Below are 18,541 nucleotides of genomic sequence, written 5' to 3'. Positions count from 1 at the left end.
GGGAGAGGGAGAGGGAGAGGGAGGGAGAGAGAGAGAGAGAGAGAGAGAGGGAATCCCAAGCAGGCTCCATGCTCAGTGTGGAGATGTGGGGCTGAATTTCATGACCATGGAATCATGACCTGAGCCGAAATCGAGTCAGACACTCAACTGACTAAGCCACCCAGGCACCTCTATTTTCATTTATTATTATTATTATTTCTCTCTCCTGTTCAGTTTGATTACTTTCCATTACTCTGTCTTCCCAGTCACTGATATGTTCTACCTCCTCTAGTCTACTATTTATCCCATCCAGTATACTTTTAATTTCTGTTACTGAGTTTTTTATCTATGACTGGTTCTTTTCTATGTTTTCAGTCTGTTTTTTAAGGGTCTTATTGAGATCCTTCACTCTTTTCTCAAGTTCAGTGCTAGTATCTTTATGACCATTTTCAAATTCTTTATCAGGCATATATCTTTTATAATATATATATATATCATATATCATATATCTGCTCTCTGTTTATTTTAGGTCTCTGTGATTTTATCCTGTTCTGTCATTTGGAACATATTCCTCTGCCTCCTCATTTTGTCTAACTCTCTGTGTTTGTTTTTATGTGTTAGGAAAGTCAGCTGTGCCTCCTGCTCCTGATACTGATGACCTTATGAAGAAGCAGTCCTGTATTGTCCTGTGGTGCAATGTACCCTGTTTACCAGAACGTGGCACCACAGGGGTGTCTCCTATGTGTGTTGTGTGTGCCCTTCTGTTGTGGCTGAGCCCCTTTTGCTTTTAGACCAGTAATGGTTCTCTTTGCCTGTTACGGGCAATGTGTGGTTTTCGTGGTGTTAGTTGGCCAGTCTGAAGCGACCTTGGGCATAAGTTGTGTCAGACCAGGCATTTATTAAAGACGCAGCAGCACTGAATTTCAGGAAAATGTGGAAGCAGGGTGCACAGTACTAGCAAGGTCTTCACCGGTGGGAGGGATTGTAGCTGCTGGGACTGAGGCTGGCTGAGTTGGAGGAGGTGAGTCCTCAGAAGCCTGCAGTGTCTGGATGTGTGGTGTTAGAAAGGTTTGCACTGGGTCTCTGTGGGAGGGGACCTGCAGGCAGGCCTAGATCCACAGGAAAACATGTGGGCAGGGCACACTGTTAGCAAATTAGGTAGCAGGTGTTGGCCCAGGGATGGTTTTCGCAGGTGTTTGTGTACTTACGATGAGGAGTGGGGAGGAAAAATGTTACCACCGCGTCCTTTGTTCCTGGAGAATTCTGTCTCCCAGTGAGCCCTGCGCCACTAGCACTCCCTCTGAAATTAGTAAACAGGGGCTCCTGGGTGGCTCAGTCGGTTGAGCATCCGACTTCAGCTCAGGTCATGATCTCACAGTTTGTGGGTTCAAGCCCCGCATCAGGCTCTGTGCTAACAGCTCAGAGCCTGGAGCCTGTTTCAGATGCTGTGTCTTCCTCTGTGCCCCTCCCCCGCTCATGCTGTGTTTCTCTCTGTCTCAATAATAATAAACATTAAAGAACATTGAAATTAGTAAACAGATCTCCCTTCTGTATACCCCAGGCATTTAAAAATTCCTGCTTCTATGCTATATCTCCATGGGGTTATTTGTTGTGCCATCTCTTTAAGGACAGGGACTCAGTTTCCTCTTGTGTTCCTGGCTCTCTTACAAACCTGCTGATTTTTAAGGTTCCAGGTTTTAAACCCCATTGATTGTAAGAAATCATGAAATTTGGCCTCTCTGGGTTTCAAAGCCAAATGTTATGGGGGTTCATCTTCCCCATGTAGGCTCCCTCATGTGAGAGTCTGTTTCTCTCCCCTCTCTGCACCAGGGTATCCCTCCCTTCTGGGGACAGTCTTGTAGGTCTCTTTATTCCTGACTTCATCTCTGTGCTTCCTAGCCTTTTCCATATGACCTCATCTTTACATTTTACTGTGGAAAGTCCAAGGGCGCCTGGGTGGCTTAGTCGGTTAAGCGTCCGACTTTCGCTTAGGCCATGATCTCGCGGTTCGTGGGTTCGAGCCCCGCGTCAGGCTCTGTGCTGACTGCCGGCTCAGAGCCTGGAGCCTGTTTCAGTCTGTGACTCCCTCTCTCTCTGACCCTCCCCTGCTCACGCTGTCTCTCTCTCTCTCTCCTAGAAATAAATAAAACATTAAAAAAAAATTTACTGTGGAAAGCCTGTTCAACCAGGCTTTGGGTCATTTTGTTAATTATTTACACTGACGCGGCTGTTTTCCACTTGTGTCCATGGGATGACGTGAGCGTAGAGTCCTCCTGCCATCTTTGCCGTAGTTGAATTAATGAATAAGAGTGACATCCAAGAGGCAAAAGATTGGAAAATAATGTAAAAATAATCAGCTTTTCCACAACACTTGATTTTGTGTAGAAATGTCTTTGTCTAAAACTTTTCCCACTCTGCTAAGATGCAGATACTCAGATTTGCTTCCTGGGATTCCACACCCATCACACTATGCCCTGTAGGCACTATGAGCCCCAGAGACCAAATCCACATATACAAAGAAAGGAAAGCAGGAGGACCAGGAAAGTCCCTCAAATTAGGGAGAAGAACTGATGAGGGTCAAAAATTGACCGGAGCATTGACTGTGCTGAAGGAATGCAATTTGTAAAAAAAACCTTAATGTATACACTGTAAATTAGGGAAGAAACCACTTGGTGAGAAGAAGTTGGAGAGTAGACGAAAGGGTCTTAGAAGGGATTGCTTACTGGGACAGCACTGGAAGCCTGAAGAGCAGGGAGGGGGAGAGAGAGAGAGACAGAGAAAGAGACACACACACACACACAGAGAGAGAGAGAGAGAGAGAGAGGCTACCAGAAGCACTCCATACCGGGAGAGCCACAGTCACACACTTGTGCGCTGGAGTGTGGAATGATGCTGGAACAAAGGAAAGATTGGTTATGGGAGAGGGAGATACAAATGGATTAGGAGCTTTTGTGTGTCAGAGGTAGGCAGTGATTTTCTTCTCTTTTTTTTGTCCATGGGGTAATAAGACAACTAAATATCATAGTAGCAAGACTGGCCCAAGACACTGTCCCCAGGTCAGATAATTGGGCACATTGTGTACTAAATTATGAATAAGCTTATCTCTTCTCTATGCCATTGAGCTTTGAAACCATCCTTTATCCTGAAAAGACTGTGAGCCACCCTGTGAGGCAATTTCAATGATTATCATAATAATATCAGTAGTAGAATCAAATAATATGTAGTCAGCTTTCTAAAATTAATATAAAATTGCTTCATGGATTAGCCGAGAGATACCTAATAACTTAGATTGTCCTCATGTGAGGAGAAATGGGTGAATTTTTAATCTTGCCATTTTGAATAAGGTAAAATTAGTTTTTTTGAAAGTGAGGGTTATATAATACTTATTGAAGAAGTTGAAGAATTTTCACAAAATTTTGCTCCTTATGCAAAGGCTTAATTAAGAGAGCAAATACCCTGAAATGTCTGCTCTCACGTGTGTTGAGTCGTCTGTGCTGTCTAGAGTGGCTTCTCCGTTCTCGCGTTCCTTATAAAGACACTTCATAGTAGGCTTTGTGATTTTTGTTTCTCCTTGTCCTTGGTCCCTTTATTTTCCCCCTTAATTTAAGGGGGCGACGTTTATTCTGATTATGAAAGTAGTACGTGGTCAATGTCAAGGGTTTGGAAAATATGGAAATATAGACTAAGGAGGAGAATAAAACTAGTTCTATAACTAAAAAATAACTACAGTTGACATTTTCTTTCCACTATTTTTCTTTTCTTTAAATTCTATTTAGTTGTACAAATAGTGCATCAATACACCCTTCTTGAAAAAAACAAAACATTGCGTTCTCTTTACCCCCAGCTCGAATTCTAGTGTCACCCCCAGAGGTAAGTACTCTTATTGAGGTGATGTGTATGCTCTCAGACCTTTTTCTTTTTTTTTGTCTAAATATATTTATAGAAAATGTATAGTATATTCCCACCTTTGTATGTTTTAGGAAAAAGAATGTCAAGCCATAGATCTACACTTTCTTATTTTTGTTCAATGATATATCTTGGTGATAATGTTCAAACATACATAGCTCATACTATGTGCTGCATAGTATTTCACAGTATGGAAATGCCTTGTTTTAGTAACTGTCCTGTCAATGGGAATTTGTATGGTTTCAGACCTTCTCCCTTCCCTTTTTTCTATTATAAATAATGGCATAATGAATATCCTTATACATATTTTTAAGTACATGTATGAGTACTTTTCATGGGGAGAGAATAGAGCTGCTGGGTCTGATGGTATTTGCATTTAATAGATGTAATACATTGATTTTAATACAGTCTAGCTAGTAGACCATCAAAAGGGTTTAACCATTTCATATATATGAAGATAACCTTTCCCTTACACTTTGCCAATCCTTGATATTATCAAACCTTTAATTTTTCCAAACTGATGAACCAAAAATGATGTGTCTTTGTTTTAAGTCTTATTTCCCTGTTAGGGATGTCAGAGCATTTTTTCATATATTTTTTGGCCATTGTATTTCTCTTAATGAGAATTCTCTCTCTCTCTCTCTCTCTCTCTCTATATATATATATACTTATTTTTATTGAGTTTTGATTTTCTTATTAGTTTGAGGTGTTCAAAATATTCTAGGTTTTAATCCTTTGTTTGATATATATATAAAACAATATCTTTCAATCTGGCATTGAGTGATCGATAACTATAAATTTTTGTACCTGACTGGGATGAAACTTTATGTATAATTTTATATTTTGTCTTTTTCCACTGAAAATTATATTGCATGTCCCCTATCATTAAAGATTCTCCAATGATGTGATTTTTAATGACTGAATATAACTTTATTGTGTGAATATGACATTTTCTTTTTCTTCTTCATGTTAACACGCTTCTGTTGTAGAGCTCTAATTGTTTTTGTAATTTTGTTGTTGAATATATTGGGAAAATTTTGCTAACGACCACTCTGAATATGTTTGTATTTAATTTTTGGGTGTATTCCATTTGTTTATTTTTAAAAAAATTTTTAATGTTTATTTTAGAGAGAGAGAGAGAAAGACAGAGCATGAGCAGGGGAGAGGCAGAGAGCAAGGGAGACACAGAATCTGAAGCAGGCTCCAAGATCTGGGCTGTCAGCACAGAGCGCGACATGGAGCTTGAAGTCAAGAACCATGAGATTGTGACCTGAGCTGAAGTCAGCTGCTTAACCCACTGAGCTACCCAGGTGCCCCATATTTCCATTTATTTAGATAAGATTATAAGAAGGCAACTCAATGGGAGCAAATAGTATTACTTTAAATTTCATTGCTACATACTGCCAATTTTTTTCCGGAAATTTAGTGTCAGCTTATCTTTCTATGAGCAGTGTGTCAGCATGTCTTTCTCATAGAATTCTTTTGCTCTTTTTTTTTTGAACTATCTCATAATACACTTGATTATAAGTAGTCAAATTATACTATCAGTTAGATATTATTTCTGATCTTTAATATTGACATTTTAAATATACTTCAAAAGATTTATGATAGGGATTGGTTTGTGCATAATGGAGGCTGAGCTCTCCCAAGATCTGCACCCAGCACTCTGGAGATCAAGAAGAGCTGGCCTCAGCTTCAATCCGAGTCTCAGTAGAAAGGCAGGGGAAGACGGGTGTCCGGCCTGAAGACAGTCTGACAGAGAAAAGCGAATTCTTCCTTACTCAGCCTCTTCCTTCTATTCAGGCCTTCAGAGGATTGGATGAGACCCACTCACACTGGAGAGGCCAGTCTACTTTACTCTTCTACCAATTCAAGTGCTAATCTCACTGGGAACACTCACACAGACATAACTAGAATATATTGAGCCAAGTATCTGGAAGCCCTGTGGCCCAGTCAAGTTGACATATAAGACAACATACTAAGAGACATATAAGAATTTCTGAGCAAATTGGAAAAAATGACCTTTGTTGGAAGACTCAGTATTTAAAAGTTGTCAATACTCCTTAGGTTTATTTGTAAAATTAACTTGATCCCAGTAAAAATACCAGCAGGATTTTTGGGACTTTGATAAGCTGATTCTAAAGTTCACACGGCAGAAGGCACAAGTTAGTGTAGCCTGGAATATTCTGAAAAAGAAGCCCGATGTGGCACTAACATATGTGAACGAGCTCAGAGCTGCCTTTCAAGGCACTGTTATTAGGTTGCTCTTGTCCCTCAGCCTCACTGCTTTTGCTCTGATTGTGGAAAACACAGAGCATCATCCTGCCACAGGACCTTTGCTGAGACTTTTGGCTGTTTGAATGATGTCTGTTGTGCCTGCTTCTGTACCTCTTGTCTGTCTGTCTGTTTATTTATTTATTGAGAGCACACATGTGTGGGAGAGAGGGACAGGGAGAAAGAGAGAGAGAATCTTAAGCAGGCTCTGTGCCCTGAGCTCATGACCTGAGCCCATATCAAGAATTGGCTCTTAACCAACTGAGTCACCCAGGCACCCCCCCCGACCCTTGCCTATTTAATACCTACTCAGTCATGACTTCTGTAGGGAAATCTTTCCTTCCCTCTTCTCTGATCATAAGTCAGTTTCCTTTGTTTTCTGCTGCTTTCTTTCCTTGCATGTATTTCAGTTTGTAATTATGCAATCATGATTAAGGATGTCTGATAAATGCTCTTTTTCTTAGTAGGCTGTACGCTCAGTGCCTGACCTTGAGTAAGTTTTCAGTAAATATGTGTTGGTGAATAATCTCCAGTCCACTTGATTTAAAGGGTGATTTGAACCCAACATTGTCTTCGAAAGTCAGTAATCTGGGTCTGCCTCATGTGGGTCCTGCTCCAGGAACAGAGGTAATGAGATCTTAATGGGTTGTTTCTTTCACCCATGCACATTGGAGGATGTAAATGCTTTTTGATAGTGTTCTGCATTAGATGGTAACCTCCTAAAATGGAGGGCCATACCTAAAATTGTCTTCTGTGCCTTGTAATATGGTGTCCAGTGGACACTGTTTGTTCCTAAGAAGGAGGTATGACATTATGGAATGATGACATCGTTCACTGAAAAAGGATGTTAGTCACTGAAAGAAATAATCATAGCTGTTGAAGAACTTATTTTCCTAACGAATTTTATAATTCGTTACGTACCCTAGTTCACACCTCTCCTAAGGGGCCGAAGTCCTTATGTGGCCTAGTTTAGAAAATGCTGCCATGGTGGTTAGTGTGGGTAAGTTACTTCTGAATATTAAGTGAAGCCAAACAGGATGTGGTTCTCTTATTAGATCTAGTGAAATGTTTTATGCTTTCTCCCCAGAAGCTCATACCCACCATCTTCTTGGATATGTTGTGATTGGCAAACACCGGCTGTTACTAAGTGCACTGAAGGTTTTGTTTGGCATTTCGTGGATCGAAACACACTGGTCATGACAATGCTTGTTACACAGTTAAGGGCTTTGAGATGACTTTTGCATTCAGGAGTATTTCCAAACAGTAGTCTTTGGCAGTTTAGTAGCTGGGCAGCCATAAGCCAGTTTTACTAGTGAGTCCCCCAAGGCCTCTTAGATAATTCCAGGAAACCCTCCTCTATGTGACCTCTTTCATATTCCTTCAAAAATGAATGGCTTTCCTGTATGTCTTTCACAAAGACCACAAGCCCTGGAAACTTCACAGAGGTGGGCAGAGGTAGCTGTCCAAGCTCAGGAACAATTCTGAGTAAGACAGAAACAGAACCAGAGGCTGCAGACTCTGACCCGTGGGCCAAAGCCATCAAATCTGCTCTGCAGATGTGTTTATTTGGATCAGATGGTGTTTCTTTTTTAAACATTTAAATTAGTTGCCAAGTTGCAAAAACTGGGGATTTTTACTTCCAAAAGTCTGGGTATATGACTTGTCTTGAAAAATTGGAAAACATTTGGCCACTTTGGGATCCACGTTTCTGCACTGGCAGCCGTCAGCGGAGCTGAGTCTCTGCAGAGAGTCCCCAGGCACTGCTTTCTGTCACCGGTCTCTGCATTTCATCTGAGTCACTGTCATGACCCCGAGATAGGCAGTGAGGCTGAGCGTATGTGGTACATAATTATGACGGGGACAGTCTTTTACATTTAACTCACATGATCTCTTTGATAAACAGATGGCACACGTTATTCAAAAGGTGAGATGAGTTGATGATTTTTGTTGTCTGGAAACAGAAGGACAGTGAAAACTCCCTCTTCACTGTGGACCCTGTCACATTGCATCCCTTCTGACAATTCTTTGTGGACTCTATCAGTTCTGGAAAGAGGTCCAAAAGCATTTGACTTGGGTGGAGGGAAGCCTTCTAAACTGGCAAAGGCCGGTTCTTAAATGCCATCCTGGGGGAGCACATCATTTGTTCCTGGGCTGCCTGCCTGCCACCTCTTTCAGAATTTTGAGAATGAAATGATCTAGACAAGACACTTCCCTGGGCAGCATTTTCTAGATGTTGAGACCACAAAGAATGTGTTTAATCTTGTTTTGTACAGCTGCACAGAAAAGACTGTTTCAAACTCTTCTCTCTATTTTGTCTTTTGGGGGAACCCTGTCAGGAAATTTACGACCATCTCTTGGAAGTCCCGGTCACTCGGGAGCAGTTACACCACTACCGGAATGTGGCTGAAAATGCTCGAAGTGAACTTGCTGCAACTTTGGTCAAATTTGAATGTGCTCAGTCTGAGGTAAGATTGTGCATCTTCGTGACTCAGAAATGGACCATTTCAGTTTCTTATAGAGTGAAGTAGAGTGTAGAGGTGATCAGAAATAGGAGAGGATGGGACGCCTGGGTGGCTCAGTCGGTTAAGTGTCTGACTCTTGACTTTGGCTCAGGTCATAATCTCATGGTTTGTGGGATTAAGTCCCGTGTGTTAGGCTCTGTGCTGACAGTGCGGAACCTGATTGGGATCCTCTCTCTCCCTCTCTCTCTGCCCCCACCCCTCTGCTTGTGCATGCTCTCTCTCTCTCTCTCAAAATAAATAAGGAAACTTTAACAAGCAGGAAGGGGAGATACAGCTTTACAGCTTCTGGTGAAGGTTATACTTACTCCGTCATGGTGCACATGTGCCCCTTGTAGAGAATTCCTGCAAGGTGATGCATTTGCCGTGGTGCAAAGCAAGGTGACATGGCTGCATCCTGGATGTCAGAGGAGCTTCACAGCCTTGAGAGACTTGGGGACATCTGATGGCTTTGGTTGAAGCTGTCTGGGTTTGGGGCATTATTAGCATCTTGTTGAATATATTCCTTTAATGTGGACTGTTTGCAATCTGGAGCTCTTAGGATGGAATTCTGATTCCTAGAATAGTGGTAGTCCTGACTGGCTGGCTGGGGAAATTCTAGGATGATGATTGGGATCCATCCACCTTCTGGGCTGAATTTGGGCTATTGTGGAGTTTCTGAGAGATTCTCTCTAGATCCATTCTCTTCACAGCCAGGTGGCCCTGAGGGAGTCCTAGGCTTGCCTGTGAGGTAACTAGTGTTTTCACTAGGCTGCCAGGACCCCACAGATGATTTGATACCTTTTGTGTGTGTGTGAGAAATTGTATGCATGTATACTCACAGATCCAAATCAGTATGTGCATTCATCAAGTTTTCTAATGGGGGGACCTGACATCCCATTAGGGCACGTGCATCGTATTTTGATGCCACAGAATTCATAAAAGTTAAAATGTTTCTTTTGTATAAATCTTGTAAGGATTTTCCTATTCTTCCATATTTTTCTTGGAAATCTGGGTATTATTATTATTATTATTATTTTATTGCCCACAATAAGGATCTAGAAGGCAAGTGGAATACAGTGATATATCAAATAGTCTGTATCCACTTAGGAACCAGTTGTGGCCATGAAATGGCAAGTATTTTAGCTTGTGCTTGTAAGTTGCTTGTTGCATTGTCTGTCAGCAGCAATTGCAGCATACCAACTTAGAAAATCAGTAACCATTGCAAAATATTTTATTGCTTTTTGCAAAACACACCACAAATGTCTCTTGAGTGACACTGAATCACCCCCCAAGACATTGCTCCATTGGTTTTGAAAGAGACAGAGTATGAAGTCCATTATTTAGGCATAATTTCTCATCTGGTGATACAGAGACAAATAGGAAAAAAAGAAAATAAAAGTTGGATTCAGTCATGGACGAAAGCTTGAGATTTGAAATTATGGTTTTGGGCATGAGAGACTCTTGAATGCTGACAAAAACTGAGAACTGATGGATGTAGGGGGGAGGGGGGATGGGCATGGAAGAGGGCACTCGTGGGGATGAGCACGGGGTGTTATGTGGAAACTAATTTGACAATAAACTATTTGTAAAAAAAAAAAAGAAATTATGGTTTTGGGTTTCCTTATTTTTTTTAATGACAAAAAATGTTTTAATGTTTATTTTTGAGAGAGAGAGGAGAGAGCGAGCGTACAAGCAAGGGAGGGGCAGAGAGAGAGGGAGACACAGAATTCAAAGCAGGCTCCAGGCTCCTGGCTGGCAGAGCAGAGCCTGACATGGGGCTCAAACTCAAGAACCTGAGATCATGACCTGAGCCAAAATCAGAGCTCAACTGAGCCGCCCAGGGTCCCTATGGCTTTGGGTTTCTTAGAAGTACTTCGAACATATGCCACTAAATCCTTTTCCTTCTTTTATGGGTTTTCCATGTTAGCTTCGAGAACTCCGATCCAAGATGTTTTCGAAAGAAGCCTCCTGTCAAGAGTTGAAAGCTGAAATGGAGAATTACAAAGAAAATAATGCTAGAAAATCATCTCTCCTCACCTCTCTGAGAGACAGAGTTCAGGAGCTGGAGGAAGAATCAGCAGCACTTACCACTTCTAAAATTAGAACCGAAATCGCAGCTCACACTGCCATCAAGGAGAACCAGGAGTTGAAGAAGAAAGTTGCAGAACTAGAAGAGAACTTACAGTAAGGGTATTTCAGTGTATTTCTTAGTCGAGTTAGTGTTAAAATACTAGCTTCTGATAGCAGGGCACACCCTTGAAGGTGCTGGCGTTTTGCCTTATTTGGCCCTGAAACTCAATTTGAAGAACAAAATTATTGACCTCAAGTATCTTTGGAGTCTTGAAAATGTGTCTCAAGCTCATTTCTAAATGTTACCAGGAATCTTGACAAACAAGGCATTGTCCTGAGCATGTTTATATCCAATTGATTAGGGCTGCAGATGCTTATATACATAATTTGGAAGATTTTCTTAAGTGGAGGTTTAACCAGAGGCGGTGGGGAGTAGCACACAGAGGGAGGCATTTATTCAAAAGCTCTCTATAAAAATACCCCAGAAGCCCAGACCACTCCAGACCACCCCGAACACTCCTCGTTAGATTTTATTGCCAATTTATGCAGAGAACTCATGAAATCTGGGTTTTTCCACACTTAGTTCTGGCAAAAGGTAATTATTGAGACAAAATTGGGAACTAGTTGTTCCTAAAATATACTTTTAAAATTCTGTGTGTAATAACTTAAATAACTTTAATAATAGGATACTTGTATTTATTTTACTTATTCCATCTTTAAAAAAGAACCCCAACCCTGGGGCGCCTGGATGGCTCAGTCAGTTGAGCGTCTGACTTTGGCTCAGGTCATGATCTCACGGTTCGTGGGTTCGAGCCCCTCATCAGGCTCTGTGCTGACAGCTCAGAGCCTGGAGCCTGCTTCAGATTCTGTGTCTTCCTCTCTCTCTGCCCTTTGTCTGCTCACACTCTGTCTGTCTCTCTCAAAAATAAATCTTAAAAAATATTCCAGCACTTCCAACTCTTCTCCTCTTGTTCTTCTGCGTACAGGAAAACTGCTTAAAATGTATGTATAGACTCACTGTCTCCAATTCTCCTCCTTTCCTCTCTGGGGTCGACTCAACTGACACCTCTGTCTAAGGTGACCAGTGACTGCACATTGCAGATTAAATAGTCCGTCTTTGTCTCACTGGACCTACCAGTACATCGGTCACAGGTGGTCTTTCTCTTGAACCACTTACTTCTTCTGGCTGCCGGGATGCTACGCCTGCCCGCTTTGTTCCTGTCCTCTCTGCTGCCCTGCTACTGTCGCTTTTGTTTTTCCTGTCTCGTCTCGTTGACTTCTGAAGACTGGAACGCCCCACGACTCAGACCTCGATTCTCTTCTGGTTTCTAAGTTCGCTCTCTTGATGATCTCGTCTGCTCCCCTGACGTTAAGTATGATCTAAATGCTCGTGACTCCCACATGTCTGTGTCTAGCCTAAATCTCTTCTCAGTGTCAAGACCCACATATTTTACTACCTACTGAGCATCTGCACGTGGATGTCCAACAGGCATCTCAAACCTAACATGGCGGAAACAGAAGTTATTTCCACAGAATCCTCCTGTGCTTTCCCTCATCTCCTTCAGTGATAATTCCATTCTTCTAGTCCAGCAGGCCAACGATCTCAGTAATCGTCCTTAGTCCTCTTGGCTTTTCACACTCCAGGTCTGATCTTTCAACAAGTCCCATCCTCTCTACCTTTAAAATACATCTAAATTCGAGCGACTACCGTCTCTCTCCTGGATTTTTGTAGTAGCCTCCTAAGTGATTTTCCTTAGGAAAATGTGCCCTTCGTAGCCGGAGTGATCCTATAATAACATTCAAATTAGATCTTATCGGTCCTATGCTGAGAGCCCTGCAATGACTTCTCTTTGCATTCAGGGTAAAGACAAAGGATAGTCTGTGGCCTAGAAGGCTCATCCTGACCTGGTTTTGCTTCCATTCTCTCTCTTTTTCTTTCCATTTCAGCTCACTGGCTTCCTTGGTGTCCTTTGAACATAGCAGGTGTGATCCTACTTCAGGACTTTTGCACTTGCTATTCCCTTTGCCTGGAAAGCTCTTTCCCCAGGTATTGTATGGCTGCCCCTCTGCTCCTTGTAGATTTTCACTCAGAAGTCACTTTCTCATGAGGTCTTCCACGAGTGACTACATCTAAAATTTTACCCTGCCCCCCCCCAATATTTCTCACTCCCTTCCCTGCTTAATTTTTTTCTCTCCAGCTTTTTAAATAACATAGTATACATTTTACATATGTTAATTTTGATTATTGTCCATCTTCACAACTGGAACATTAGCTCCATGAGGGACAGGATGTTCATCTGTTTTATTTACTACCATGTCTTTGGTACCTTTAATAGGACTTTGTCCATAGTAAGTACCCAATAAATATTTACTAAATAAATGAGTAATAAAATGATATGTAGTAAAAATATATCTTTTAATATAGAAGATTGCCAAAAATGTTAAAATTACTCAAGACCTTACGATTCTCTCAAAATTTATACTTAACATTTTGGTGGACAGGTTTTCAGATAGTTGTACATAAATGACATCATGTAATGAACTATTTTTTACTGAATAATATGTTGCGGATATTTTAAGAAGTCATTTATTATATCATTTTAATAGCCCATGATACCCATTTGCCTGAAATATCATAATTTACTTAAATTTTTCTTTTTGCTATTTCCTATAGGCACTTAGGTTAGTTCTACTAAAAAAAAAATTATGATAAACCAAGATGCAATGAATATTCATATGCATTCATATTTTCACATTTATGTGATTATGTCCTTAGGGTAGATTCCTGGAACTTTGTTGGGTCGAAGTGAAATGCAAATAGAAGTGGAAATAGTTCAGCAACTCTTAGGATTGAGAAACAAGATTGAAATCTTGGAGGGAATGTGTGGAATCATACACAAAAATCAATCAGGATCATAGCATTAACTGTGTGTTCCATGAGTCAGAGAGACGACTAAATATTACCTTTTATGTGCTGAAAATAAGAACTTAGAGATATACTGATGTTGGTCTTTTATTGTTACACATTTTTCTAAATAGAAATATGATATGCTTTTGAGTATATGCAATTATATGCTTTGTTAATCTTTGAATAGAGTGAAAGAATTTGCAGTAAACACTCAACATGGTAAAAAGGGAAAGCAATAATCATCTCTATTATCTAGGGTAGTAAAAAACGATACCAAATTACTTAAATGATTCTAATTTGCCTTCAAAGTATGTCTATTTTTTGATGATCTCTTAGTCTCTAACATTTGAAGCATTAAAAGTAGACCATGTTATTTCAGCAAACCTATCTGAGATTTGAAATGAAATATTCATAGCAGAGCATAATCAACTGATTTTCCTTGACTGGCCCATATTGGTACTCTTTAAAAACTTTGTATGTGTGAAAATTAATAATAGTCTTTGCTGGTGATTTAACTATTTTCTAGAGGGGGAACTCTGTTTTCTAGAGGGGGAATATCTCCTGCTCCCGATATATTTTTTATTATAGATATGCTTGGCCATGAACTAGGGAATGCCCTAACTAACTCTTATAGATCACTGTGTAATGTCTGAAAATAAAACAAAGGATGATACACTACAAGAAATATAGCAGCGGGCACCTGGGTGGCTCAGTGGTTAAGCGTCTGACTTCGGCTCAGGTGGTGATCTCGCGGTTCATGAGTTCGGGCCCTGCATTGGGCTCTCTGTTGACAGCTCAGAGCCTGGAGCCTCCTGCTAATTCTGTCTCCCTCTCTCTCTGTTCTTCCCCCACTCATGCTCTGTCTCTGTCTCTCAAACACAAGTAAGCGTAAAAAAATTAAAAAAAAAAAAAGAAATATAGCAGCACTGTTCTTCTTCCTCATGAAAACCCAAAGGAGACCCATGACTAAATATATCCATGAGTGTTCTAGAGATTTATTGGTATTTGTGCAAATCCTAAATGATGGAGGACAAGAGGCAGAGAGTTGTCTCCTTTGCTGTTATTAGATCTAAGACACCATGAAGATTTCTCTACATTTCTGAGAAGTGTAGATAGCCGGGATGGTTTTCACTTTTCTCCTTCCCTTATGGGAGAGTGTGACAACCATGTGCTCTGTGTCTGAGAAACTGTATTGTGTTGAAAATAATGATAGGATTACAGAGAGCTTAAGTTTTGAACATTGTTTGATGAATGATCTCTTGTATGGTGTTAACACTTGATCTGTTTGTTAATTTGCCCTATAGAAAATGCTTAAAGGAAAATGAGGAGAATAAGAAGCAAGTCTCAAAGAATTGCAGGAGACATGAAGAATTTCTAGCTCAACTTTGTGACTGCTTAGATCCGGACAAGAAGAATGAAAAGGCGTCAGATGAAGATTTAATTCTAAAGGTGTTTGTATGCACATGAAAAAGGAGATAAATGTAGTGGTCATTCTGACATGTGCCATGAAAGAAAGTGTTGGGGCTGAGTGTGAGGGTGGCGGGAGAATGGGATGGTAGCCAGAGTATGGAGTTACTTGACTATGTGACCTAAGATAAACCTTAAATCACCTCTCTGACTCAATTCCAAAATCCTTTCTAACATTATTTGGGATTAATTGCACTCCAGAAAGGATTAGTTGTTTTGTCTAAAATATGTTCAGGTTGCCAAATACAATTAATTATTCATTTTAACAATGCATTTTTAGGGAGGTTTTTTTTTTGTTTTTTTGTTTTTTTTTTGCAGTTACAGACAGAAACACACACACACACACATACACACACACACACACACACACACACCTATGTCATTTTGGGGATATTTCTTGAGTATAAGGTTAAGATTAGTTCTAAAGTACTTTTTAGTTTTCCATTGAGATCAAATAATAAAAGTCCTACTTTAGTGGTAGGTTACAAGTAAGATGAAATTACAAGTCAAGTGAATAATTGACTTGGCACATAGAGATCCATAGGGCACCTGAAAGTGTTGGGGCTCTTACCATATTGGGGCTCATTTCACACCTTGCATATCCTTGCTTCCCCGCAGATGTCCTCACAGCCAATCCTTTTTCGTGAAAATTGAGGTGTCATTGACATGCAGCATTATATTAGTTTCAGGTGTATGGCCTAATGGTTCGATACTTGTATACATTGTGAAACGATCACCATAGTAAATCTAGTCACCATCTGTCACCGTAAAAAGTTACAAAAATTTTATTATTTTTTTCTTGTGATGAGAACTTTCAACATCTGCTTGCCTGCAATTTTCAAATATGTACTAAATACCACTGACTGTAGTCACTATATGGCTCATCACATCCCTGTGACCAGTTCATTTCACAGCTGGGAGTCTGTGCCTCCCACCCCCTTTCACCCATTTCGCCCCCCTTTCCCCAGCCCCTCCCCGCTGGCGACAACCACTCTGTCCTCCATATTATCCAGGGGCCCTTTTGTTTTGTTTGTTCATGTGTTTTGTTTTTTAGATTCCACATATAAGTGAAATCATAGAGTATTTGTCTTTTTCTGACTTATTTCACTTAGCATAATACCCTCTAAGTCCATCCATGCTGTCCCAAATGGGAAAGTTTCATTTTCTTTTATGGCTGAGTAGTATTCTATTATATAGAGAGAATTATTATTATATTAGATAATATATAATATTATACCTATATTTTCACATCTTTATTCATCTGTTGATGGACACTTAGGTTGTTTCCATATCTTGGTTATTGTAAATAATGCTGCAACATATATATGGGTGCATATATCTTTTCTAAATAGTATTTTTATTTTGGGGGAATAAATACTGAGAAGTGGAATCCTGAATCATATGGTTAATCTATTTTTAATTTTTCGAGGACCCTCCATACTGTTTTTCCACAGTACCTGTACCAGTTTACCTGCCCACCAACAGTGTACAAGCTTTCCTTTTTCTCCACAGCCTCACCAATAGTTAGTTTTTATCTTTTTGATATTGGCCATTCTGATGGTTGTAAGAATGATAATCCATTCTGATGAATTGTGCCTTTGATTTATATTTCCTGGACAATCAATGATGTTGAACATCTTTTCATGTGTCTGTTGGTCATCTTTGGAAGAATGTCTGTTCAGGTCCTCTGCCCATTTTTTAAATTAAGTTTATATATTTTTTAGAGAGAGAGAAAGAGAGAGAGAGTGCACATGTGCATAGGCGGGGGAGGGGCTGAGAGAGACAGAGACTCCTTCGCAGGCTCCTCACTGTCAACACAGAGCCTGACTTAGGGCTCGAACTCACAAGCCATGAGATCATGACCTGAGCCGAGATCAAGAGTCGGACAGTTAACCAGCTGAGCCTCACAGGCGCACCATGCTGCCATTCTTAAAGACCATGCCTCAGAGTTCTAGGAGTAAGCTTCCCAACTGTACTTCCTAAAAGCTGCAAAATAATCTCATTTTCCCTCAGGAAGTGTCCCTCTTCACTACTGGGTTTCCATAGCTCAGGCCTAGAGTCGACCTATAAGCGACAGGGCGCTGGGTGCAGCTCTTCCTACTGCTCACCTGGGACCGGGAGCCTGGCTGTAAAAGTCTCCTGTGCAGGGTCATTTGGCAAGTGATAGGGAAGAGAAAAGAGAATGAAAAAACTCCTTCTTTCATGACATCCTTTCCTCCCATCAGAGACTGTCTCCAGGTGCTAATCTGGGTGTTGGTAGTGTATCCATGATGCCTTATTATTTTCCATATTTCAAAGGCTTTGATATCTGGGGCCTTGCTGACCCAGGAGAGTCTGACACCCAGGGTTAGCCAGTTCCTCATAAAAGACTCTCCCGGGAGCAGCCACATCCAAACCAAACACTCCCACATCCCAACCAAGGAGGCATTCCTAAGGATTTATTTGACATTCATCCATTTTGCAGATATTTCGTGAGTGACTACTATACACTAGACACATTTCTGGGTGCTGGTGGTGCAGCAGTGAATGAGCTAAGACCCAAGCTGTGCTCTCCTAGAGCTTTCATTACTGTGAGATAAAGATGAGGGGGAAATAAACAAATATCCAGTATTCTCCCATGTAGGAAAAGGGGAAGAAAAACCCATCAGGATGTGGGGACACAGAGGGAAGCAGGTCAGAGGTGTGGGAGGCCAGTGTAGGTAGACTGGCCAAGGAGTGCCACTCTGAGGCGGGGACCTTTGGAAACTACTGGGGACTGAGTGCACACATAGGCGGGACAGTGTTCAGGAGAGAGGGCACAGCCTGAGGCGTGTGCAGGGCAGCACAGTGGCAAAGCACTGAGGCTGAACGATGGGTCACTTCCCCCTGGAGCCCTAACACAAATGCTGACTCTAGAGTGTGGGGTCTCAGCCCTTCCTCTGAGCTTCCGCAGGGGCTAAGCTGTCTGCAGTGGGCGGGGGAGGGGGGGCGCTAGGTCCTCAGGGCCAAGGAGCCTGTCTGATTTCATCTTCCCTCCTCGTAAATCTTACAAAGCTTCTTAATGCTTCCAGCTAACAACCCAAATGCACAACATAGGGAGTGAAAAATTCTGCTCAGCCCAATGGTAGCCACTGTGTGAGCATGTTATTCCAGATTTTTCTATGCTGATAGTAATTAGNCCTTGAAGACAGTGCCAGGGGTCATGGGCAGAAGAGAACTCCCACGCCCCCTCACCTGCTGTAATGTCTGTAGAATGTCAGCTTCCCCAGATTACTGAAGCCAGGGGCTTGCTGACGCTTGCTCTGTTGGGAAGCCTTTTGCAGGATTGTCCTCACTGTTGCCCCGTAGCTATCTTTTAATTACTTTTAATTTGATCTCTGGGTCTGCTCATAACAACAGAGTTTAGAGGCTGCTTTTGAAAATGTGTTCCTTTGAGTGGATGGAGGGACCCCGCTTG

At 41.2% G+C, this 18,541-nt stretch overlaps 1 protein-coding gene across 1 annotated transcript in view; it reads left to right on the top strand.

Moving 5' to 3' along the window:
* CCDC170 (coiled-coil domain containing 170) overlaps window positions 1-18,541 on the top strand; it is an 84,271-nt gene that overhangs the window by 19,376 nt on the left and 46,354 nt on the right. Inside the window, exons 3-5 of the mRNA XM_077776142.1 lie at window positions 8,433-8,624; window positions 10,588-10,844; window positions 14,943-15,087. Coding sequence (XP_077632268.1) covers window positions 8,433-8,624; window positions 10,588-10,844; window positions 14,943-15,087 — 594 coding nt within the window. The remainder of the gene's footprint in view (window positions 1-8,432; window positions 8,625-10,587; window positions 10,845-14,942; window positions 15,088-18,541) is intronic.

This window comes from Crocuta crocuta, unplaced genomic scaffold (assembly GCF_008692635.1).
Source record: "Crocuta crocuta isolate KB4526 unplaced genomic scaffold, BGI_CrCroc_1.0 scaffold25, whole genome shotgun sequence".
NCBI lineage: Eukaryota > Metazoa > Chordata > Mammalia > Carnivora > Hyaenidae > Crocuta > Crocuta crocuta.
The sequence above is the reverse complement of the archived record's forward strand: the minus strand, read 5'-3'. Positions and strand labels throughout refer to the sequence as shown.